The sequence below is a fragment of the Sciurus vulgaris genome (genome assembly GCF_902686455.1).
Source record: "Sciurus vulgaris genome assembly, chromosome: 3".
NCBI lineage: Eukaryota > Metazoa > Chordata > Mammalia > Rodentia > Sciuridae > Sciurus > Sciurus vulgaris.
In genome coordinates, this window is record NC_136463.1 from 131,418,865 (window position 1) to 131,445,522 (window position 26,658).

At 35.3% G+C, this 26,658-nt stretch overlaps 1 protein-coding gene across 3 annotated transcripts in view; it reads right to left on the reverse strand.

Annotated features, from left to right (window-relative positions):
- PDE11A (phosphodiesterase 11A) overlaps positions 1–26,658 on the reverse strand; it is a 369,784-nt gene that overhangs the window by 319,254 nt on the left and 23,872 nt on the right. For all 3 annotated transcript variants that reach the window (XM_079132189.1, XM_079132190.1, XM_079132191.1), the window contains exon 2: positions 8,022–8,180. In XM_079132189.1, coding sequence (XP_078988315.1) covers positions 8,022–8,180 — 159 coding nt within the window. The remainder of the gene's footprint in view (positions 1–8,021; positions 8,181–26,658) is intronic.

Sequence of the window (26,658 nt, forward strand, 5' to 3'; positions counted from 1 at the left end):
GTGGGGTAGCTGGGTCATATGCTGGTTCCATTTCTAGTCTTTTGAGGAATCTTCATACAGCTTTCCAGAGTGGTGACACTAATTTATAGTCCCACCAACAATGTGATTGTACCTTTTTCCCCCCACATGCTCACCAACACTTACTAATATTTGTATTCTTGATAACTGCCATTCTGACTGAAGTGAGATGAAATCTCAGTGTAGTTTTGATTTGCATTTCTCTGATTGCTAGAGATATTAAACATTTTTTTCATATATTTGTTGGCTGTTTCTATTTCTTCTTTTGAGAAGTATAAGGGCAGGAATTTTTATCCATTCATACTTACCATCATATCTCAAACATGGTAATGCCTTTTAAAAAAGAAACTCAATAAACAATGAGTGAAATAATGGTTCCCCAACCCAATGGGATGCTATGCAACCATTAAAACTGCTGGATGGATACATGATAGTGAAAACCCTCAACATTCAGCATTGTAATAACTACAGCCCTGTCATCTTCTGAGTTCATTTGTTTCATGTTACTGATGACTGCAAACTACCTGACTAGATACTCAGAGTATATTGAAAGAGATAGAAGGCTGCTGCATCTCGGTATTTTAACATGTCCTTGGTAACTCTTAGAAATATAAAAAGAGAAAATAGAAGCTGGGTACAGTGACACACACCTGTACCCACATTGATTTGGGAGGTTGAGGTAGGAGGATGCAAGTTTGAGAACAACCTGGGTAACATAGTGAGACCCTGTCTCAAAATAAAACATAAAAACTGGGGATGCAGCTCAGTGATAAAGCACCCCTTGGGTTTAATCCCTAGTACCAAAAGAAAAAGAAAAAAATAAAAGGAAGAAGATGAAGAAGAAGGAGGAGGAAAAGAAAAAAAGAAAGAGAAAGAGAGGGAAACTAAGGAAGCATGAAATTACAAATACCAGTATGCAAGCTATCCAAAGACATTAAAATGTTTTCCAGGGACATGTAAATCTACATGCATGTCAACCATATGGAATAAAAAAATTACACAATGTAGTAATTGTCCTTCATTTTGTGTCATGTTATATATTGACTTTTTAAATTCCTGAATATTTGACCACTGTATATGTATTCAATGAGCAGTTAGTTCAAATCTAACTGTAATCATTTTGGGACATCTGAAAAAAAGTTAAAATGTAAAATATCAGGGACCACTTTTGAGGTTTTTTTTTTTATTTGATGTTTTTGTTTTCATTTCTGTTTTGAGAAAAAGGAAAAAGAAGGTTTATTGCTTTACTAGCAAAGGAGAAACACAGGGTATTCCTGTCCCAGAAGCTGTGATTCTGCCCACCAGCAGGAACAGGTGTTTTTTAAAGAGGTGACTCAAAGGCTATATTCCACATGTTCTCTGGTGAAGTTGTAATTCACTTGTTAATTTGTGAAGTAGTTATTTCTGAGATCTTCTAGTACCATCCCCAAAGTCTGGGATTACTTCATCCCTATGGTGGGTATGTGCTCAAGGACAGATAAATCTGCCTAAAATGGGAAGAAAGGTAATCCTGATTCCCCTGAAATTAGTGACTGGGAGAGAGGAGGGAGGAGCAGGGACAGAGGAAGAGAACCATGTCCATTTTAAAAATAAGTTGCAGTTGTAGAGTGGCAAGGGTTATATCCAAAGCATAAAGTAGACCACTGTTATATTTCCCCACTGTCAATTTCTATATTCCATTGCTATGGAAAAATGGGCGACAATATTTCCAAGCTGCTTCCTACTGAAAGAGGGCAGAGTTGGGGGAAGTAACCCAAAGTCCTTGTTCTCTATCAGGTGGGGTGTGGACACTTAAGAGTATTCAGCATCAGAGCATTTCAGAGGTTGGGGAACACTATTAATGTTGAACAATATTCACTTTTGGAATAGTCCTACCGAGGTCTAAGATGACAGAATTTGATTTAAGTTTAAAAAAAAAAAAAAAGGAAAGAAGAGAACTCCTTGTAATTAAATAAGAATATAAGCAAAAGTATGGGAGTAGGGAGCAGAAGACAAGATTGGGAGCAAAGCAGACCAGTTTTCATCAAATGTTAACCCCTAAACTGGACTGTGGCAGGCAGATTCGCCTTGCTATTCCAAAGTTAGACTCTGCATGAGAAGAGGCAAGGAATATAAATGGGAGTCTATAATAATATTTTCCAGCCCCCCACCAAAAAAAATCCCTGAAGTTTGACTTGAATTCTTACAGATATATAGTGTTGATAATAGTTTTCTCATAAATCTTGGTTATTTCTTTATCTCTCAGCCAGATATTGTCCAGTGAATGCATAGAATATGAACAAATTAGTCTCAGAAGTTCCCATAGTTTCACAGTGACCCTGGGTTATTAACATTAAAAGGCAAATAGACAAAATACTGCAATTAATAACATAGAATTTTTTAAAAATATTTTTTAGTTGTAGATGGATACAATATCTTTATTTTATTTATTTTTATGTGATGCTGAGGATCAAACTCAGTGCCTCACACATGCTAAGCAAGCACTCTATCACTGAGCTACAACTCCAGCCCCACTTATAGAATGTGATCCAAACTTTTTCCCAGAGTGAGATCATATGATCAAATACAATTTGAAATCATGGACCATCTACCAGAACTTTTAAAACCGCTTTTCCTGAACACTGCCAATTAATTCTAATTTCATTGCAACATGTTCAAAAATCTTAGTTCAAATATAGGCAGGAAAGGAAAAATAATAAGAACACAAAGGACATTTATTACAATTAGTTAATTCATTTCTCTTTTAGCACTTAAGTATCTTTGAGACAATGAGTACTAATAGAAAACACATAAAGTAACTTGGCAGAGTTGTAATATATCTATGTATATAACAAAATGTTTTTTAAAATTTGAAATTTGGTACTTTTCAAAAGTATCTTTTATAGGAACAAATTATTCATAAGATGACAGAAGAAACCTGACTATCTTTGCTCCCATATGGGTGATTTTCTTAAACTGATTAGTTATTTGGGGATTTGCTATTGTGGTAGAACTATAGCCTACAGCCATGTCTAAAGGTATTCAAATTTTAAAAATCAATCTTATGCCAGTCAAATCCCACGCAAGTAACACTTGAGTGAATTGCATTCAGTCTTCTGGGGCCACTAATTTGTTACCCCTATCAGCATAATGTATTTAACATCCTAAATATTAGCCCTACATAATCAGAAATAATTTAGAAACATAAGGCCAAAAGCTTATGAAATCCTCCCCCATTATCTGGCTATGAGTCTCAGGTCTGCTGCTGATAACAAAATTCCAGACTTTACAGAGTCTTGTTAGGATCAGCCATGTGCCTTCCTCAACACCAGTTGGTAGGACAGCATCGCCACTAACAAGTTCCTGGACTGCAGCCAACCACTCTCTCCCGGTCCCCTACAGCCAAGCTCAGCTGGCTGCATCCCAGCTCCACAGGGTGTCTGAACACGTAGGCACAAAATAAAGTAGCATGGTAGCCAAATGCTCTGAGTTATGAGCAGAAGAGAGGTGACCACAAACTAAAGAAACACCACAGAGATTAGCCAAAGAAGAACTTCAAGCCGCAACTGTTAACATCAGCTGTTGGAAAATAACTGCAATAGACATAATTGAGCTTTATGCAACATGGCAATAAGAAATACCACCTTTGGGGCTGAAGAACAGGCAACCCAAAAGGGCTGATTAGAGCCTGTGCTCATTTCCATCTCTCCATTTGCATGCCGGAGCACCCATACACCTTAACAGATCACAAATGCTTCCTCCTGTCTGGTCTCATTTTTTTCATTCTGCACAATAGCATCTCCCTTTACTCACCCAGTAAAACAAATTGATACATTAACTGCAGGCAAGGACTCTAGTCATAACACCTGAATCAACTAGCTTATACATATCACTGAAAAACAGGAGCATTTGCTTGAAACCTATGAAGTGAACCAGAAAATTCCAATCATCTCTTCTGCATGGTCTGCCTTTACATGTACTCCCAGTGTGAATTACCAAACCAGTAATTTGTCAGTATTAAACTTAAATTATTAATAAGTGCATATGTGAGACTATTTTTCACACAAAACTTGATCACTACTGATAAAATTCTTGCTAATTATCCAAGAACTTTAAAAAACATGATTTTAAAGTAAAATGAATGTTCCTAGGCAGAGGCTGGATGACCATCTGTCAAATATAGATCCCTACATTGGATCAGGGTTGTGGAGAATGAAATGACTACCTTCTCAGTTTCTTCCAATAATTATTACATGATACCACATAGCCAGCCATTGAATCTTAAGCGCAGAATTTTCAAGAAACAAAATATGATCACATGAGCCATTATGTTGGATATACAAATAGTCCCAAATGAATATAAAGCATCTAATTTTCAAATAACTTCCTGATTTTCATATTGCAAATGTTTTAAATTATACCATATATAATTTACCATCTCCAGAAGTTGAAATTTTAAGATATCAGGATATACAAATCATATTATACTAAATGTGCAAGAAATTAACCAGTATCCACATGAATAATGGGATAAAAGTTGTATGTACACAGTCAAATAACAAACAGGGTTCAAATTACTTCAGTTTGGCTTTGAAATATATGGTGAGATTTCCTGAGGCTCATTTATTGGTGTTATTCTAGGCACTTCATATCTATTGTCTATTTTACTCCTCACAACTCTATGATGAAGGTTATAAGGCTCAGAGGGATTCATCAATTTGTTCAAGGTCACTCAGCTAACAAGCAGCAGGCAAAGATTTAAACCTAACTTGGAGGCTTTCTGGCTTCCAGGGCCCAGAGACTCAATACTCAGGACAAGGCTTCCTCTCCCTTCCATGTGGGCAGCACTGAAATCACTTCTGTTACTGGAATAGACACTCTGAATATGGGAGGAGGTGGTCTGAAACCTTCCTGGGAAACTAAGGAGAATTAATCTGGGTTTTTAAATGTGAATTAAACAAAGTTGGTAGGGCGCTGAGAAAATAGGTATATGTGAGTTGCTACCAGTGTAAATGTGTTCAATATTTCCAAAAGCTCTCTGAGAATATGGAATGAGAGCTATAAAACTTTTCTTGCCCTTTGACTCAGTAATTTCAGTCTTTGGAATATACCCCAAAGAAATAACAAAAAAAAAAAAAAAAAAAAAAAAAAAAAGGTAATTTGTTCAAGATGTTCATTCAGGGGCTATTTGTATTAGTGAAAAACAGGAAACTTGATAATTTCCCCAAATAGCAGGTGTAGACTACATTCACATGTGGACATATGTGTATGGAATAACCTTAGATTGAAAAGTAGAATTACTCAACATCTTTAGCAATTAGAGAAATGTAAATCAAAATGACTCTAAGATTTCATCTGGCCCAAGTCAGAATGGCAATTATCACAAATACAATCAACAATAAATGTTGGTGAGGATGTAGGGGGAAAGGTTCATACACTGCTGGTTGGACTGTAAATTGCTGCAACCATTATGGAAAGTGGTATGGAGGTTCCTCAGAAAACTTGAAATGGAACCATACTTTGACCCACTTCTAGGTTTATACCCAAAGGATTTAAAATCAGCATATTACAGTGATGCATCCACATCAATGTTTATAGCAGCTCAATTCACAGTAGCTAAACTATGGAACCAACCTAGGTGCTTCAACAGATGAATGGATAAAAAAATGTTATATATATATATATATATATATATATATATATGTTGTTGTTATGTTTGAAAAGCCACTAACTCCAAATATTTGTCTTAATCACTGTAAGCAGTATTCTCAGGATTCTGTCAGTTTTGACACAAAGTGAATTTTTTTATCTATACATTCTATGGAAATATTTTTATGGCATATGAGGTAGCCTACATATATATACATTTCTAAATGTCCTCTCCTTCTCACATGATTCTGTCTGATGGGACGAGGTCTTGCTTCAAAAATCAGATCAAATACCGCCTTTTCCACGAAGTCCCTTCAGAGCCCCTTTGTGTCCACGACCCAACCCAGGGGCCTCATACACTGCAGTAGTTTATCAAATTGGTAAGAAATCATCTGAGGTCCTATAACTCTCTATGAGTTTATAAACTTTTACTGTTCCAATTCCACCACAGAAATGACCTCAGTCAAGGAGTTTCAGCCTTCAGGACTCCCTTGGCCCCACCAACCACACCCTATGTGGACTTGGCACCTGCAACCAGGTGCCTGCACTGCAGCTCCCCATTTGCTAACACGTTTGGAAGCCAGTGCAGGAATCTGCAGGAATCCTGGAAGCAGAAGACATCATCATTATGTGGGGCAACTCCCATCCTGAGACACATGCTGGAGACTGGAAGCTCATTCTCAGGTACCTCTGATGCATTAGGCTACTGAAGACTGGGAGGTTTGAATAGTATGACTGTTATAGGGTAGATTTTTTTTTCCTTTTTGAATTTTTATTTCTTTATTTTTCTCACTCTCTCCATTTTCCTTTTGTTTACTTGTTTCCTCAGAGTCTCTTTCTCCCTTTTCTCATGCTAACAACCAACTTCTTTTGATTACACTTTCACTCTTCCTACAATCTAATACCTCTATATACTCCTTTCTTATCCCATTAACAGTTACATACCCTCCCCATTCTCTTTGTCCACCACTAGAAACTGTAGACCTCATTGCAAAACTATTGGTTATATTGTAGAAAATAATTGAACTCATTCTCTCTCTTTATTATGACCATACTGTTAATATCTTCATAGGGGCTATTTGGTTCAAGGCTGCATATTATCTGTACCGGGTGCTGCTAATATTGATCTCCCCCTTAAAGGAGAGGTTTTGGAAACCTGCAGGGTCACTATAAGCCTATAAGTGGGGGGAAACTGCAATATACCAGATCCACACTGCTAGAGGGGAAGAATGAACAACATGAAAAAACAAGGGAAGAAAGTGTTCCAAACAAACCAAGATTCTATAGTAATAGAATCCAATGACAGCATGGTAGAAGAAATGTCAGAAAAGGAGTTCAGAATATACATAATTAAAATGATCCTCAAAGCAAAGGACAAGATAAGAGAGCAAGTACAGGCAATGAATGATCACTCCAATAAACAGTTAAAAGAGCAACTGCAGGAAGCAAAAGATCATTTCAATAAAGAGATAGAGATTCTGAAAAAAAAAAAAAACAGAAATCAAGGAGTTTCTTCATTTAAATATCTTCTACTATAATCATATTTTATGTTGACCTTCTGTACCAGAACATTAGTGCATTAGTAATTAGCACTAGCAAAAAGTAAACCCACATCCAGAAAGTTTAAATTATAAAGTGTTTTTTAATCAAATAAGAATATGGCAGTCATCAAAGTTAAGCAAACTAATTTGAGATTTGCTTTACTACAAATTGTATATTCAACCAGATTCTATTCAATATGAAGGTAAGAGCTTCAGGCCAGATCTTCAGTTACTTGAAGAGTTTCACTTTTAAGATAAGTTGACAGACTTAAATTTTTAGAACAAAAAGTACATCACTTCTACTAAGGTCAACTGCTCTTTGGGGACAGAAAATACTGTTCTTTTTATTAGCAATTTGGAATAACAATTAAATAACATTCATTTTATTGAGTTTTTTATATAAGAACTGAGAAAACAATTCTTTATTATAGTTATAAAAATAAAAGAGAAAATGCTGAATTTCTGAAACACAGTAATCTTCCTCTCTTCCCTGTCTTTCTTTGGGCCATGTGTAGTGTAGTGGTATGGTCATCCTCAATTAAAAAGCTTGCTTATAAGGAAGATAAAGACCAAGGAATAACAAGAATCCTGCCAAGACTTATAATGAAAAACAAGCTTTAAAAAAAAAGATAAAGTAATTATTTTTAATTATATTACATTTTATGAAATATAAAAAAACCTCCCATTACATTTTGGATAACATGAAAAAAGCTCTTTGATCCATGAATAGGCTAATTGAACAGCTATTCACATAATTTCTGTCTTTTCAGGGAGAGTAGCAGCAATCAATGATCAAAAAGGAAAGTACAAGTAATGCAAGTCATGAAATCTTACTTTTTCATCATCTTCAGTAAATGGAGCACCTTCAGGAATCTTATTTATAGCCTGGGCCACACCAATAATCTCACCATCACTGCTTCGGATGGGCATGCACAATAGTGATTTTGTCTTATATCCCGTTAGCTTGTCAATTTCATCATTGAATCTTCGATCCTACCAATAAAAGAGAGAAAGCATGAGTTGCAAGTTCATTGTTAGGGAACAGGGAGAAGAGTAATTCTGTATATGATACTTTATCACTGGGAACTTTCCCCCATGGATTTTTAATCTCAGTAATATATTCAACTTCATGTTTAATTTACCTATACAGCATAAATGACAATAAATCATCACTATAGTAGTTAGCCATGGTAAGTGAAGAGAGACTAAAATGAACTGTAAAATTTCAAAATTAGGATGGGCATCCTAAGGGAACTCCACAGTGTGCTATTTATTAAAATGTTATTAAAATAACTTGTAAAAAAAAAGAACCTGTAAATCCACAGTAATATTTTGAAAAGCTCCAAGAAAGGGATGGGGGAAGAGGAGATAAAAGTCTTCTCTATAGAATTCAAACTTTAAAAATGTAGAATGAATGATAAAATTATGTACTATCTATTTTGCAACTACCAATATAGTAATGGTTCCAAGCAGGATCATCACTGGACACTAATACCATTTGGTAAATGTCATGTTAAGCAATATATTCACATGGTCTTCAAGTGCCACCCCTAAGATTTCTTATTAATTACAATCATCACAGTTTTCTTTATAATGAAGAGATCTGCCAGACACCACCTTAAATAAGTAACCAAATTAAGCATAACCAATAATGAACAAAATAACATCACTGCCTCCTGAGGTATGGGAATGACGCCACATCCCAAGAATGTGAGTGTTCTTGCCAAATGTGTAGCACAAGTCTAATCATTTGGGAAAAGAAAACTAAGGAATGTGAAGATTACTGGTCGTTCTATCAGAAACCTGACCTAGATGCTTCAAAAGTGTTAACATTGTAAGAGACCAAAGTAATTAAAAATAAAAGCAAAATAAAGCAATGGGAGCTGTTTGGTTTAAAGAAGACTTAAGAGGCCTAAAGTCCAAATACAAACTGTGGTGATTCTTTACTGGAAATTTCAAATATTTCACAAAGGATATTTTTGGGGAGACAACTGGCAAAAATTGGAAGTCGACTTAATGTTAGATAATATCATCTCAACATAAACTTTTCTTAGGTATAATAGCATTGTTCTAATTATGTAGGAGAATATTCTTATTTTAAAGGTATAAATGCTAGAGTATTTTGTGGTGAACTGCCATAATACTTTGAACTGATAAAGAAGAATAAGAATATAGGCTCCTGATAGGGTAACCAACCAAAACCACTCCAAGGAAGATGATAAACTGAAACTAGACTTGCTGCTTCAAGCCATGTGTCAAGAGCAAGGCTTCTCCTTAAACCTTCCAGGAAGCTTAAAACACACACACACATGCACACAGCAATGTCACATACCACCAGCTGGAGATAAGGATTTAATACAATGGCATAAGGAGGTTGGCTGTGGATAAGGATAGTTTGGCCTCAAGACCAAACTAACACTGCAACTGGTCACCTGGTGGCCCTCTGGTTATGTGGCACATCCAATATCACAAGGACAATAGTCCTTAAATGCCATGATAAGACCTGGTTCTGGTTTGGGGAATCCATGGAGATCACCCTAAAACCCTTAATCAGAAGCAGAGAGTCCAAAGGAGAGAAGAAAATTGAAACCAAATCTCCTGTTCAAAATGAGCATTTAATCAAACTTTCAGGAAACATTTATTTTTATCAATTTTTTTTTAATTCACCAAAGAACCACTATGTGTCAGGCTGCAGGAGAGGAGATTTTAGGAAGCAAAAGAAGCATCATCTCTCCCTCACGAACTTGCAATCTAGTAGGTGAGGTAGATGACACATGAATATTTAAATATATTACTGTGATAAGTGATATTGAGGAAAAGAACGAGGTACATAAGAAAGGCAAAGAATGATGAAAAGAATTTCCAGGAAGACAGATAGTGCCTACAAAAGTCCTGAAGCAGGAAAACAAACAAACAAAAAACATAGTAAGTTCCAAAGACTTCATGGGCAATGTGGTAGAGGATAGGAAGCCAAAGGGAGAATGAAAGAGCGGGGCAGGGACCTAATGGTGTCAAGTCTTCTAGACCTGTAAAGGAGTTATATTTAAACCTAAATGCAATGGAAATCTGTGGAAGAACCTGAAGCACTTAGATTTCTCTGAAATTATTTTATTAGTTTACTTCTTCTCCCTTGACTGGAATATAAGATCTCAGACTGCAGGAATTTCTCTCTCTTATTTACTACTTCATCCTGGCATATTGTAGGGGCTTAATAATATGTTTTAAAATTTATTTTTTAATTGTACTATAATTATGCAAAATATAGAAAAGTTGTTAAGGCCCTAAGTCCCCAATCTTCACTCCCTGCCATATATGTAGAGATATTTTGCACATGTACAGAAGAGAGATACACAAATGTTCATTGAAAAATCACTTATGAAAATAAAAAAATAGGAAGTCACTTGCATGATGAACAATAGAAAAGCAATTAAATTATCATGTCTAGTTGATATCACACTGTACAACAATTTAAATAAACTAGAGCTACTTGTATCAACATGAACAGATATCAAAGCAATGTTAACTAGAACAAGCTGTAGTCTAATACCATCTTTGTAATCTACCAGTTTTTAAAAACAATATTAAAGATTATTTATTGATTCAAATGTGGAATAAAAATATAAAAGTGTGCATGGAATAATAAATACCAAATTTATATTAGTAGTCACTGCAGAAAGGAAGGGAGAAAAATGGCATTAGAAAATGGTATACAGGAGGCTTCAGTTCTAACAATAAATTTTATTTCTTTACAAGAACAACTAAGGAATGAGAAGGTGGATTTCTGCAGATCAAGTGTCCTGTGTAGTGTCTTAGGAGGCTGATCAGCAGTTCTCCAGGATGGTGTGGAATGCAGCACTCATTCATCTGTCATCTAGCCACCTTTCTATTTCCAAGGCTGTACCACTCCACTGGACTAGTGAGAGGGTTAGCAGTGTTTTGCTCCTAATCTGTGTCTAGCTGCTGATCTGAATCCTTGCTCTGAAATGTACTACTTTCTGGAAGCATCCCTCACTTTCCATGGTCTCTAGGCCTTGGACAAGTTGTTTCTGACTATCCATGGAGATACTTGGCCCAAAGTTTTCAAGGCAGACATCGTGACACTCTCAGCATTAACCTTGCTGAGCTTTGTTATTTCAACTATCACGAAACTGTCACCATGCTGTGGAGGCTCTGAGCGTTCTGGTTTAGTACCTGAAGAACTGACTGTGAACCTCCTTTCATCTGCTTTGTCATGCCAGTCAGGGACAGTAAGTGGAAACAAGGGAGAAGTTCACTGTTGAGACAGACCTCTTCTCCCAATCATGTACTTATTTTTATAATTTAATCTTTGAGGAAAAGTTTGAGATGAATGTATCTAAGAAACTATGAGACTGACTTTCTCATTCCAGTGAGTTGATGGGATTGTTTTCCAACACAAGACTTGAGCTTCTCTCAGGACGCACAGCACAACTAAGCATTATGTATGAGATTTGCCTTTTAATTTACCAGTCTCTAAAAGGGGATTCGGCTTTATTACCATAATACATTACCAAACATCCTCTATGTTTGTTCTGGTAATGAAAGACAAAAGGAAAGACTGCTATTTCATGAGTAAGTAAAGACCTTGCAAAATATTTAGACAGTGTTTGATTTTTTAAAACTCCCCCTTCTGCCTAGTTGGTACCAGCTTCTGATGCTACATGTCCTAGTTAAAAATTAGAGAATGCTGGTATTTCATATTACTATTTCCTAAATCCTAGGAATTAGAGCTTGGAAAACTTTTAATATAAAGAATTTTCATTTAGGATGGAGGTCCCCCTTGCAGATGTTATCAAAATATTACAAATTCAAAACTGAGAATCCTTGAGTATGTTTGGCACTTGTCCTAAAATAATCTGCCTACAAATATGAAAATATAAAAAATATCATTTTTTTCACTGTGCTAACCTCTAAAGTGAAAATGCATTCTATGGAGTAAAATTTTTTTAAATATTAAATGCTATATAATAAAAAGTTATTCTACCCATTTATAGAAAAAGTATATGAAGCAAATATAGTACAATGTTAAGATTTTATGAATATAGATAACCTATTCTTACCTAAATGTTTGAACTATTTGGTTTTTAAAAAGTAAGACTATTCTTAAAATCTAAGAACTTTGTGGAGGATCATACAGAATTGGAATAGGAGCTACCAGGTGGCTCAGTGTCCAGGTAAAGCATGAAGATGGTCTGGGTTAAGAAAAGGTCAATGAGTTAAAGAAAAGTAAACAGATATGTGGGTAGTTGCATCTATATTACTGTCTGATGAATTGGTTGGAAAGGAGTGAGCAGAGAAAGAAAAATGAGACTCAAGTTTTAATTATAGAAACTATAACCCTATGTAAATGCATGATTACACAAATGGTATGCCTTTACTCCATGTACAAACAGAGAAACAACATGGATCCCATTTGTTTACAATAAAAATAAATTTAAAAAAAGAAGGAAACTACATGGATGGAAATGCCATTTACCAAGATGGGGGAAATTGAAATGAAGTGAAAGTTCACACATGAAGAAAGCTAAGAAGTTTGATAAATCAATTTATTAAACAAGGTGAGGTGCATCCTTTGATGACTGCATGTGAGAAAGTTTCCAAAATAACCAATGCCTGCATTCTATTCCATCTCAAATTGAATCAATCAATATGAGATATTGATTTTTTTAAATGTTTCTATATGCTTCTCACATGAGAACCACCACTTAGTCGCTAATGAGATCAATAAAATTCATTGATGGGGAAAGCCTTAAAATGGGAAAGAACAAGGAGAGTGACGCATATTCTGATGGTGGCATATCACTGGAGTGGATTATAATGGGCTGGACTTGAAAAATCCACTCTGGAGTAGGAATGACCTTTGTGACAATCTGCATCTCTATAGTGTAAGAGTCTCTTTTCCACAAATATTCAACTGAGTACCAACCAGAAATCCTATGGAATATTTATCACTGAAGATTCAAAGTCCACATGAGAACAATAGACACCAGGATGCCTTCAGCATGACCAGGGACCACAAAAATGTCGTAAACTACCCCCCACCATTCAACCAACTCTCTGGTAAACTTGTAACTTGAGGAGAAAAAAATAACCATATTGATATATGTGGTATCAATCTTCCCACTCACAAGCTAGAAAGAGAGATTTATTCCATTAAGTCTCAGTGGTTTTTTAAAAAATAAAGCATCTTAAGACATGCTTTGCCCACGTAGCATAATTCTCATAAATCAACTCAAAACTTATAATCAAGTTAATCTTACCTAATGTGAGGTCAGAAGAGCTGATGCAAGTGCACAGTTCCCTAGGTGTATGTTAATCTCTAGGTTAATCTTCCAATTTAGAAAGTTGAGAAAACTGAGCCCATAATTGAGTCATAAATTAATTTTAGGAGATAAAGAAAATTAGAGAAATGACTAAAGAAACATGACTCTGACATTAACAAGGGAAGGGAAGTTTCATAACAAATGATATTTAAAAATAGATATCACCAGTCAAGTAACAAGGACAAATGAGTGCAATGGGAGGCTAAATGGAGCATTATGGCACAAAGTATGGGACGCAGAAAACCCTCCAAAGAAAGTAAATTGCTCAGGCTGATCCTTGGAATCTCAGCAGGAATTACCCAGAAGAGGGAAAGAAAGGATAGGGAGGGTTGAGGAGAATCTTCCAGAAAAAGGGAATAGTATGTTCAAAGCCCAGCGGCAATAAATAGTTGGTCAATTTAAAGATCAGAAAGAAGGGAAGATGGCTCTTGAGGGAAAAGTTAGTGATGGAGCAGGAAAGTCCAGGAGGAAGCTGATGAAGGGACCCTGGTGACCACATTTAGCACTTAAAAAATTATCATAAAGGAAGAGGTGGGAAGGTCTCTACAGGGTTTTAAGAAGGTGGGTGAAAATTTTAGAAAGACTTCTAAAAAATGAACACATGTAAAAAATGAACTGGAAGTAAAAAGTCCAGTTCATCTCTGGATTGCAATGACAATTAGTGGCAGTAGTGTTGGCAGAAAATGGACTGAGTTGAAAGATATTTAGAAAGTAGAATCTTGAGGACTTACTGATTAATTTAATGAAAGGTTGTAATAGGTGAAGAATTTAAAAATTGCATTTTTCTGGTGCAGGGTGAGTGGTGGGGTGATTCACTGGGTGAGGAACAGATTTGGGGGTGGGGAGTTTCTTTATGGATATTTTGAGGTTTAGCTGACTGCCAGTCATTCCATATAGTGGTAATACCCCAAAAATGTATGTACTTATTATTAGTATAATTACCTATTATTATTATTTTCAGTAAAAGAATTTGGAATACAAGTAAGAATACTTAGGTAAGAACAAGAACTTTTCCCAACAACTTTTAAGCTGATAATCTCCAGAGTTTTGCCACATTGATCAACAAAGCTTCCCAGAAGGCTGGATATGGAAGAAACGGGACCAATAAGGTAGGAACATTAGGCTTATTTATTTCTAAAAATGGAAACTTGAATAGAAAGCTAACAAATGCCTCTAGGTCTATAATGAAATATCACAAGGAGAATGGTGCACAATTTTTATTCATCTCCCTTAGGACAAAAAAACCAAGAAATGATCTATAACAGAAAAGATTTCTAATAAATTAAGGTAAGGGCTTCTTTAATAAGGTTGTTAAAATCTGGAATGAATTTCTTATGATTGTGGTGGGCTCTTTTTGCTTCAAGTATTTTTATGTCATAATATTTTTCCTATCAGGTATTTTAAGCATAATTACTCTTGAGAAGTGCAGGGATCTCCTCAGTGCCTGTTATGCAGACCTATTTTTATATGTGACACTCAGCTATGATTTTTAACATTTTGAGAGATAAAATCATGAGGCCAAAAGCAATTTTTACTTTTCGCAAGAGAACTGAGCTATATCCCCTAAATTACCTAAAGAACAGGAACTATTGAAGGCGTTTACTGGTAAATGGATGGAGCTGGAGAATATCATGCTAAGCGAAATAAACCAATCCCAAAAAGACAAAGGCCAAATATTTCTCTGATATAAGGATGATAATTCACAATGAAGGGCAGGGGCTAGGGAAGAATAGTTACTTTGAATTAGGTATAAGGGAGTGAAGGGAGGGGAGAGGTATGGGGGTAGGATAGTAGAATGAATCAGACATTATTAACCTAGGTGCATATATGACTACATGACCAATGTGATTCTACATCATGTACAACCAGAAAAATGAGAAGTTATACTCCATTTATGTATGATGTGTCAAAGTGCATTCTACTGTCATGTATAACTAATTAGAGCAAATTTAAAAAAAAAAAAAGAAGAAGAGGCAAAAAGTTTATTTTGGGGAGCCCTGGTCCAGTCATTTTGAATACATCATCCTATTGAGTAACTCCTCATAAGGTAAAGATTTAGCCCCATTTTGCTGGTTAGATTGCAGGAGTTTGAAGTAATCATGACATTTGCTTGAAGCCACACAGCAGGTAAGTGGCAGAGTCAAGAAGCAAATATAGGAGTCCCTCATACCTGCACCATGCCTTGCTACCCCACATATGTGTCACTCATATGTAGAATATGTTTTTAAAAAGTTGATCTCATAAAAGTTGAGAGTAGAGCGGCGATTACCAGAGGCTGGGGAGAGGAGGGAGGAGGTCAGGATGCAGGAAGTGTTATCAATGGGCACTAAATTGCAGTTAGATAAGAGTAACACATTTTTGTATGTGCTACTGCACAATAGAGTGATTATGGACACTTGATAATGTCTTGTATATTTCAAAACATTAGAAGAAAGGATTCTGAAAGGCTTTATCATAAAGAAATGATAGATTTTTTAAAAGATAGGCTTAATCTGATTTAAATGCTATCCAATAAATTCATCTATCAAAACTTAAAAAAAAAAAAAAGAACAGGAATTAGTTCCTGTGATTCTAGATCTCTGACCTAGGATCTTACAAGCCTTATCTGAAAATTCCTAAATTGAGCCTGGTGCCACACAGCACATCCAGAGAATGAGTCCCCATCCTCAAGATCCATTCAGGCTTTAGAAAACCAACCTCTGCAGTTGGAGGGTTCATGTCCTTGAGGAAAGAGCTATGTTCATTATGCTTAAGAATACATGCCAGCCCCCAATTAACATATTTTAAAGGCACATGAGAAGTCTTAAGGCATAAAAGTAACCCATCCCCTCTTTCCACTTTCTCAGAGAAGCCACTCAAGCTTCTCCACAAGAGGAGCCAGAGTTAAGAGTCTCAGATAGGTCCCAGGCTCTCAACAATGATGGGTACCTGTGATCTCTTTTATCCCCTTTGTATTGAAGTCTTGTGTTTCTATCCCCAAAACTTGAGTAAAATTTTCCTGTGCTATTGATTAAGCCAAGAGCTAGTCATGAGCACTATTTAACCTGCAAGGATGATTTTTTAAAAACCATAATCTCAGCTCCACCTTGGGTCCTTCATAGGCAAGATGCCAAACTTTTCAAGTCTAACTAACTTATTGAAAAAGTTCATTCATTCCATGATTCTTTCAAAGGAATTTGTACGTAGTATGTCCATCAATTATAGAAGAAAAGTGATATAAAGGTGCACGTATATGTGGTATTTCTTCAGCCAACAGGCACTGTTAGGTGTGCACTGCAATAAAATGACCATTGGTAACCCTAACTGATGTCAGAATCACCTGGGAAGCTTAGGAAACCATGATGCCTTAGGCCCATCTTTACCAATGAAATCATAAGGAGTAGGCAGAGGATCTGACTTCTAGCTGTTGGTCAAGGCTAAGAATCACTGAATTAGAGGGTCACTTAATAAATCCAAAGTCTCTGTGGTCCAAAAGAAATAGACTATAAATCATGCTTTAGAGCTTTCAGGACTGGTTTGTTAGTTTTATTTTATTTTGTTATATTTTTCTTCCACATCCCTGAAGGCTTAATGGACTGAACCTCAACACCTTTCCCATCACCCAACTATCCCACCACCCCAAAGAAAGGTTTGGAGTCAAAGTTCAGACCCATCTGTCATCTGTGTTCATATGGAATTTCAGTGTAGAGAAGCTAATGGAAATCCAAACTATAAAATAAATAATCCATTGAAACTCTAGCCAATAGATTGCCAAACTCTCTGAAGCTCAAAAGAAAATTGCTTTTACTGGTTCATCAATTAGTAATGCTCATTTTATTCTAATTCATAAAAGCATCTCCTTACAGTCATAAATTACCATTAGACATCATTTTACAGAAAATACTTGGAAGGCTAAGCTCTTGAAATTTTTGATTAGTCTTTAATGATTTGAAATGTATTATTCTGCCTTTCTCCATAGAAAGAACAACTAATTATTCTGAATTGATGGAAGACTTGATATTTGATTGCATAAAAACAAAGACACAGCATATGGTAACTAGATAGCTAATGCTTTGGGCCTCCTAATTGGGTTCTTGCTTGGAAAAAGTACAAAATTGTCATTGTTCTTAGTATGTATTTTTCAGAATGTCATTACTCTACAGTAAACAAAAACCTTGTTTCTGATTTCTTTCACAAACACGTAGAATTCTGAATAATACAAAATATTAACAAAAATATTTATGTTTTGAAGCTTCACTCTTCTATACACCTGAACCGGCATGGTTGGTGATGGAGTAGTTTGTACGTGTGCATACGTAGGCTCCATCTGGTAAATATTTAATGGGCATGCTTTCATTTAAGACTTCCAAACTGAATTAGTGGTTAACAGACACACACAAAAAAATTAATATGAGGTTTTGAAAGAGATTGTTATCACCATGTTATTTGGGGGAGTATCCCTCCTTTATTACATTGCTAAAATAAACTTTGTTTACTGATCCTATTTCTCTGTACTTCCTTTCTAACTAGGCTATTTTCTTTTGATCCCATCACTCTGTCATTATTATTTATCTTTCTTAAAATAAATACAAGTACATCTCCAGGGGATTGGGGACAGGAAAATGAATGGACCACTGCACAACTGAAACCAAAGTGCCGATGAGGTAGTAAAAAGAAAAATGATGAATTCTTAAATGCTTTAGTACATAGTAGAGATACCTAGTATGGATATACTGCAAGTATGCAAATATATTGTAAGTGGAGTGAAAAATGCCACCCCATGCTCTATAAGTTTTATTGTGTGAAATTAACATGCCTGAGAAAAAGCCAATACCTGAAGAGAGTGCTTTGGGAAGGGTCAGCTAGCTAGAAGCCCCTTTCTTCCTGTCACAGTGGGTCCATCAAGAACTGCAATGAATCAGGAAAATGAGGCTGTAAGGTGGAATCAGAAAAGCCAAGCAGTCTGCAGACACAGACAAGGAAATAGTCAGCATGGAGCTACCATTCAGATGCTAGACAGTAAGGAACCGGAGAACACAGGGCAAACCAAGGTCAAAACAGTGATGCGTGAAAAGCCAGGTCAGGAACAAGAGAACAGATGTCACTGCACACTGGAGAGCTAGTCTCACCCATTCATTAAAACCTAACAAGGACCACCTTCAACAGAGAGTGTTTTTAACCCTTTCCACCCCAATCAAATGAGATAACTTGAAAAGTGACCCCCAAATGGAATGATCGTGACTACCTCAGTAAGGTCCGGACCTTTCCCACGTGTGGCAAATTACCATAATTTCTAGTAGTATAGTGTATATTTTAATCACATACTTTAAACATATTTAGGTTTTCTTATTACTATGTGGAAATTACTATTCCTGTTTAACAAACTCTAATAAGTAATTTCTTAAAGTCTGCTTTTAAAAGTTTTAAAACATTTTAAGATGAAATTTGTTTTAAATCATTTTTTCTTCAGAGTATTATGACAAAAATACATGATATTAAAATACATTTCAAAGCAATAATAATTAGAACAGCAAGAGACTTTTCAAAAATAGAAAAATTGACAAAATAAAAACCACATATATGTGTTTTCATATGTAGAAGGGAATAAAATATATTTAGTTAATCATAAGAGTTGCATTTCAAATCAGTCAAAAACTATGATTGTTCAGTTACTTACATACTTGAGAAATATAAGTCAGATCTCTATATCACACCACATAGCAAATTAATTTCAATCAGAATAAAAAGTTAAAAATAATAGTCTCTTGATAAATTGCAAAAGTAGGACAGATTTACTCAAACCCTGCCAAGACATAATTTCTGTTTTAGTATGAAATACTAGGATGAAAAAAAGAGTAATTATTGTCAATATCTGAGAATACACAAATCCTAAATCTGCCCTCAGAAAATGTAATGGTCTAATGTTAAAATGTTGGCCTTCTTTTCCACCAAATCTTTAGGCATGCAATAAAAGTAAGACTAATTGCTTTTCTTTTATTCTATTTCAGATGAGATCCTTATCAGAAAGGCAAACGGTCAAAAGTGTTCAGTAGCAAAATACTGGCAAGATAAGCAACAAACTAAATCATTATTTACTTCAGTGGAAAAATTATATTAAAACATTTTATTATTTAACAAGTTAAATGTCAAAAATAAAAGAATAGAAGAAAAAATAACAACTTTTGCCTGATTTCATGATGGGGAAAATCTTATGAAGCATAATATCAAAAGAAGGAAACATAAAATAAAAGGCAAATAAGTTTGAATACATTAAAAATTTTAATTTCATAGGCTAGGATGTAGTCCACTAGCATGTGTGAGGCCCTGGGTTTGATCCCTAGAATCACAAACACAAAAAGAAAAACTTAATCTTGTAACTAAAAATATTATAAACAGAATTAGAAATAAAATAAACTTGTAAAAATAGTTTAGACACATGACTGACAAAGTGTTACATCTTTAACATACAGAATTCTTACAGATCAATGAGAAGAATTGAGCAATACACAATAAAAAACTAAGAAAACATTTTGATGGGCTACAACTATGTGAAAACTGCAAAACTACAATAATAATGATAATTTTCTTAATAAATAGCAAAATTTTAAATATAAGATACCAATATCTAGCTTTATTGAAAATTTTATTTAAATGTATACATTTAAACATTACTGGTGATAATACAAACTAATACAATATATATGGAAGGCAATTTGTCAGTAACAAACACCTTTAAAGTTTTTATGTTATTCAATGGAGTCATTTCATTTCTAGGGACTTACAATAATAAGGAAAAATTGAAAGACCCCTAAATACTTGACAGGGAATTGATTATAGTATAGTGTAATGTAGTCACACTGCCACTAAAATGTTATAGGTTATTATTTTACATCTTATAAGTGATTTTTATTATAATATGAGAAAATGATAGGAAGAAAAGCAGCTTAAAAAGCAGTAAAACTAGCATAGTTACCTCTTCATTATGAGTCTGCCGTCCAGGATAGCACTATAGCTTCAAAAGTGCTCTCCAAAATGAGAAACCCTTGTGCTATTGAATTGCCAGCAAAATAGGTAAGCAAGCTATACCAGACAGCAGCTGTCAAGATGGAAGCACATTGATCTTCATAAATAATACAAATATATGCAAAGCAGATATCATTGCACTCTATAGTTTGGCAGAATATAAGTGGGTCTAAGCTAGCCTCTGTCTAAATGGTCCTATTATTCTTAAAGCTCTTATCAGGACAATAAAGCTCTTTATCATAAAAATTAGATCAACTGAATTGCTACACAGACTGCCAAAGGAACTTGATATTATCTGAAAATCAGAGAACAATGAGTGGAAAGATTGCCCAGATATTAGAATTGGGCAGTGTTGTAATATGTGAAACACTTGGCTCTTTCAACTCTCTGACTCTGATTTTCTCTATGGCCAAGTGTTAAACATCACAACCTCTCATGTGACACAGGATTTTGATTATCCAAAGGATGAATACTGGAAACTAAAAACTAGTAGTAGTCAGACATCAGTTCCCCTAAAAAATTCTCCACAAACTTAAACCAGTAGATATAAGTTTGGATGGCAATGACACAAACAAGTTCTCTGGTCACAGCAGTGTGTATAGCCACTCAGTGGCCAAGGCTATTAAAGCAAGCACCTTCCACTGGGAAAGGACTTGGAAGCAGCACAATGCTTCCCACCAACTGTCCAGATGAATCACTGGGCCTGATACTCATTCCCTTCCCCACCACAAGCCCCTGCATTCCAGAAGTCTTTATTCCCCATCTCCACATTGACCTTGAAGAGGAAGATGCAGCAAAAAATCAACATCATCAAATTGAACATTGGATAATTTTAAATGACTAGTTAAGAGTCTTTGATTGTGTGAATATGATGCCAAAATTCCAGAAACATTCTACAAGGGTAGAATAAGTTATCCATGGTCTTCTCAAAGGAAGAGCTGCTATATTTAAAATAACAACAGACTGTTGTGATATCAAGTAGATTTTCTTACAAAGAGAAAAGATGCCCAACATGTATTGACAACTGTAAAGTGGTTACAAATGTTGAAAAATATTTTTCAACTAAAGGAAAAATGTTATACTACTCAAATTGTTCTGGTTCTTACCATACAAGAGAAGTGCCTTTATTTGGTAGAACAGTATTCTACACTACATATTTGCTTGTTGAACAAGTTTTATCACAAGTTAAACTTAAATTGTGGAAAAATCTGACATTATGTTCAGGAAGGACATGAGAATTTATTTGATAAATTTCAAAGCACAACATCCCTGTGTTCATATTTTCATGTTGTGTGTAGATAATGTACTACAGGAGATTATCAATAGATCTGGTGTTATCATCAGATGTCAAAATAATGTTCAGTTGCATGGATTTTGATGAAAATGGGGTTCTCAAAACTATTAAAGGAAAATTAATTACTATATTGGCAAAACAGAATATTTCAATCAACTAAAAGACAATAGCAACATAATTCTGTTGGGGGACTCCTAAAAAGACTTCCCAGAAAGACTTAGAATGGAATGGCAGATAGAGTAGCAATTTTGAATATATTCTGAAAATTGATAAATGATAAATGATAGAGTCAGTGAACTCTTAGAAAATTACATGGACTTATGAAACAGGTTTAGTACAATTCATTACTCATCAGAGGTAGCCAACACCATCCTACAGAAGATGCTAAAAACAAGCATTCTTTCGGTACACCTCTCATAGAACAGACTGATGCAAAAACTGCTTATCTGATCATCTTATAGAAAGACCCCTATTTATAATACATTCTTTCACTTAAAGATTTCCTTTATGTTACTTGTGTATTTTCAAATATATTGCATCCATCATTTGGAATCTCCTTTTTCTCCACCTATTTCAACATACTCCCCATCATGTTTTTAACAGGCTGAAAAGAAAGAAAAAAAAAGAGAAAGAAAGAAAGAAAGAAAGAAAGAAAGAAAGAAAGAAAGAAAGAAAGAAAGAAAGAAAGAAAGAGAGAGAGAGAGAGAGAGAGGGAGGGAGGGAGGGAGAGGGAGGGAGAGGGAGGGAGGGAAGGAGAGAGAAAAGAAAGAGAGAGAAAAGAGAGAGGGAGGAGGGAGGGAAGAAGGGAGAAAGAAAAGGAAAAGAAAGAAAGAAAGAAAAGAAGGAAGGAAGGAAAGAAAAGAGGAAAAGGAAGGGAAGGGAGAAAGAAAGATAATGTAAAGGTAACATTAGAAAATAACTCCCTAATTTTCCAAAGTTGATTTTATCATTTAATGTTATCATGTATTTCTGAAGAGTCTTTTTATACTGGGAAAATTTGTGTAAGCTTGAAAAGAAATTTTATGAAGCAGTCAGATAGTGTGCATGGTTTTAAGTATTGCTGTTTTTGTAATTTGGATAAATTATCCTGATCTTATCACCATCTCCTAGGGGGACACTGGATGACTGACTTCTTAAATGAACAGGAAAATGCAAATTTAAACCACAATGAAATACCATTTTCTACACACCGGAAAATTTTTAAATATGACAATATCAACTGTTAGCAAAATAGAGAGCAACGGGAATTAGTACACATTGCCAGAGAAAGTATAATTGGTACAACTATTTTGGAAAACACTTTGTCATTAACTAGTAAATTTGATGTGTGCCTACACCTTGACCCAATAATTCTACTCCTACATATATAATGACAAAGAAAGTCTTAGGCAAGTTTATATGTTTTTTATTGATGCTATAGCAAATTACTAAAAAATTTAGTGACTTGAAACAAAACAAATGAAGGCTGGCAGGACTTTGCTCCTTCTGAAGGCCCTGGAGAAAAGCCCATTTCCTTGCTCTTTCTAGCTGCTATTGGTCACGTACTGTTATGGTTGGGATATGAGGTGTCTCCCAAAAGCTCACGTGTGAGACAATGCAAGAAAGTTCAGAGGAGAAATGATTGGGTTGTAAGAGTCTTAACCCAATCAGTGATTAAATCCCCTGATAGGGATTAACTGAGAGGTAACTGAAGTGGTAGGGTGCGGCTGGAGGAGGTGGGTATTGGGTGTGACTTTGGGGTATATATTTTGTATGTGGAGAGTGGATACTCTCTGTTTCCTGACGATGTGAGCTGTTTCCCTCTGCCACGCTTTTCTGCCATGGTGTTCAGTCTCACCCCGAGCCCTGAGGATGGAGCCAGCTGTCTATGAGACCTCTGAAACTGTGAGTCCTCAAATAAACTTTTCCTCCTTTAAAATTGTTCTGGTCAGACCTTTTAGTCACAGCAGCATAAAAAGCTGACTGAAACACCTATATTTCTTGGTTCATGGTTTGAGTCTCCATCTTCAATGTGCTTCAAATCAGGGTAGTAGCATCTTTTAGATTCTTCAAATCTGACCTCCCTACCTCCCTGTTATATGCACCTTTGTAACCTCATTGAACACATGCAGATATTCTAGGATAATTTTATCATTTCAAGATCGTTAACTTCATCTTCAATATCCCCCTTGCCAAATATGGTAACATGTTTACAGGTTCTAAGAATTAGCATATAAACAGCTAATCTTTGGGCAGCCATTATTCAACCTACCACACAAGTAAACCAAAAGATATTTCCAAATTGTTTATAGCAGTATTGTTTATAATAACAAAAAAACTAGAGATATCTCAAAACTCTATCACTATAGAAAGGATAAAGTGTAACATAAGCAGGAACATTTTTTGCCAGACATGGTGGGCACGCCTATAATCCCAGCAGCTGAGGAAGCTGAGGCAGGAGGATTTCGAGTTCAAAGCCAGCCTCAGCAAAAGTGAGGTGCTAAGCAACTCAGTGAGACCTGTCTCTAAATTAAAAAAAAAAAAAAAACACTGGAGATGTGGCTCAGTGGCCGAGTGACCCAGAGTTCAATCCTGGTACTCAAAAAAAAAAAAAAAAAAAAAAAAAAAGGAACATTTTGCAGTGGAAATTATTGCTGAACATTTCAACAAGAATCAATCTGAAAAACATAATGTTGGGCAGAAAAAGAAACAAATGAGTACACAGAATAATTCTATTTTATACAAAGTATAAAATCAGGCAAAGTGAAATTACATATTTCATAGGAAAGTATGGGTAAGTGACAAAGCCTTAGGGAGGAAAAAGTATAATAATCACACCATACTCAGCATGGCAATAAAAGGGGTGGGGTCAAGAGGGAGGCTAATACTGTAAAGGGACAGTCAAAAAATTCAGTGATAAAGGCTATATCTTACATTTTAATGTGGTGTGAATAGATGGAGGTCCACTTTATTATTATTCTTTATGCTATATATTTTAATCTCCCACTTGGATATATGATACAGTTTATCATTTTTAAAAAGCAACAGACATGTCGGGCATGGTGGTGCAAGCCTATAATCCCAGCAGCTCCAGAGGCTGAGATAGGAGGATCGTGAGTTCAAAGCCAGCCTCAGCAATGGGGAGGCTCTAAGCAACTCAGTGAGACCCTGTCTCTACATAAAATACAAAATAGGGCTGGGGATGTGGCTCAGTGGTTGAGTGTCCCTGAGTTCAATCCCTGGTGCCCACAACCTCTCAAAAAAATAAAAAATAAAAAAATAAAGGATAATGCAAAGAAAACTGAAGGACCAAAACTCTTGTAATTACCAATGTGTTTGGAATACATTTGACTTAACATTAACTTGCAGAGTTCTAAGTATGCATAGCAACACACAGGGGCAGTTAACAGCCCACCTCTCATTACACTATATGAGAATGTGGTGGTTAAACCATGGAACTAAGAATCTACTCCATAGAGTCATTGCTCCTAAAACAATGTATTCAGAGAATTACACACCCCACTTTGCTTACTTTCCCAGTTCTTTTATTATGCATTAACATTACTCTTTATTACAGATACTCTACCAAATATGATTACCTTCCTTCCCTACCATTTTTTTTCCACACCATTTTGTCTGGCTAATTTTTTTTGTGTGTGTGTGACTTTGATACTAGTGTCTGACATGTAATTTAAAATTAATCAATAAGCATAGATCAATAAGAATGAACATTTAAAACTTAAAAGTACATATTATTATCATAGTATTTCTCCAAATGCATGTATAGTATTAAACTTTAACTTGATAAAACCTAAAACAAACTATCATCCCAGAAAAAAAATGTTTTTTTTCAAAAATGAGAGAAGTAAATATTTAAGTCCACATGACAAGTTTTCCAGTTTTTCCATAATACTTTTTATGAGAAGTGTCATGCCAAGGTTCTTAATTCCTAATTTGAAGTATTATCTGTCCAGTTTCACAACTGCTGTCTTTTTTTCTCCATGAAAGATAATATTTCAAGCATTATTCTTCTAGGTGTTACAGGCAGTTAGATGAACCCTCCTGTGATTGAAAGAATTGCCTCGAGCATAAATTTCTGAGAAGATCTGTATTTATTATCTAAAACTTTAGGTGATCACACAAAAGTAATTTTCTCACATAAAGCCTTTTTCCTTTTTTTTCCCCAAAATAATTTTAAGGAACTGTATAAATATTACTGTTTCTTATCTCTGTTTCTACAGAAGTCTAGGTAGGTCTTGTGTGAGGAGAAGAGATAATTATTGTGGCTATTCCCTTATACAGCCTCAGCTGGATTCACACACACCACATAAAGTTTCTACCAACAATTCTAAAGACACATAGAGTTAAATAAAATCAGTTCTAGTTAATTATGTTGTCTGTTTTATATTATAAAAAGTTTAATACAGAACTTTGACCTTGTATATACAATGTGAAAGTATATGTGGCTAATCAAAAATTAATAAACTTGTGTGCACATTGGAATATGTTACTGTATGACTGATCAGTTTTATATGATATACATTACATGAGAAACCTTTCATGACTTTGCTCTTGCATCATACCAATTACTCCAGTACAGCATATAGTCAGCCAGCCTTTAAAATAAGAACTAAATAAACCTTGTGATCAGTTTAACTCGTAAAGGAATTGAGGCAATTATGGAACTTAATGATTCCTCAGATAATAGCAATCATGGTCTACTTTGTAACCAGGTATCTATGCCAGTGTTTCACATACACAGAATATTCACAACAGCCATACAAAGTGGGTATTTTTGACCCCATTATATACATGAAAAATGTGAGGCTAAGAGGAGTTCTGTAATTTATCTAAT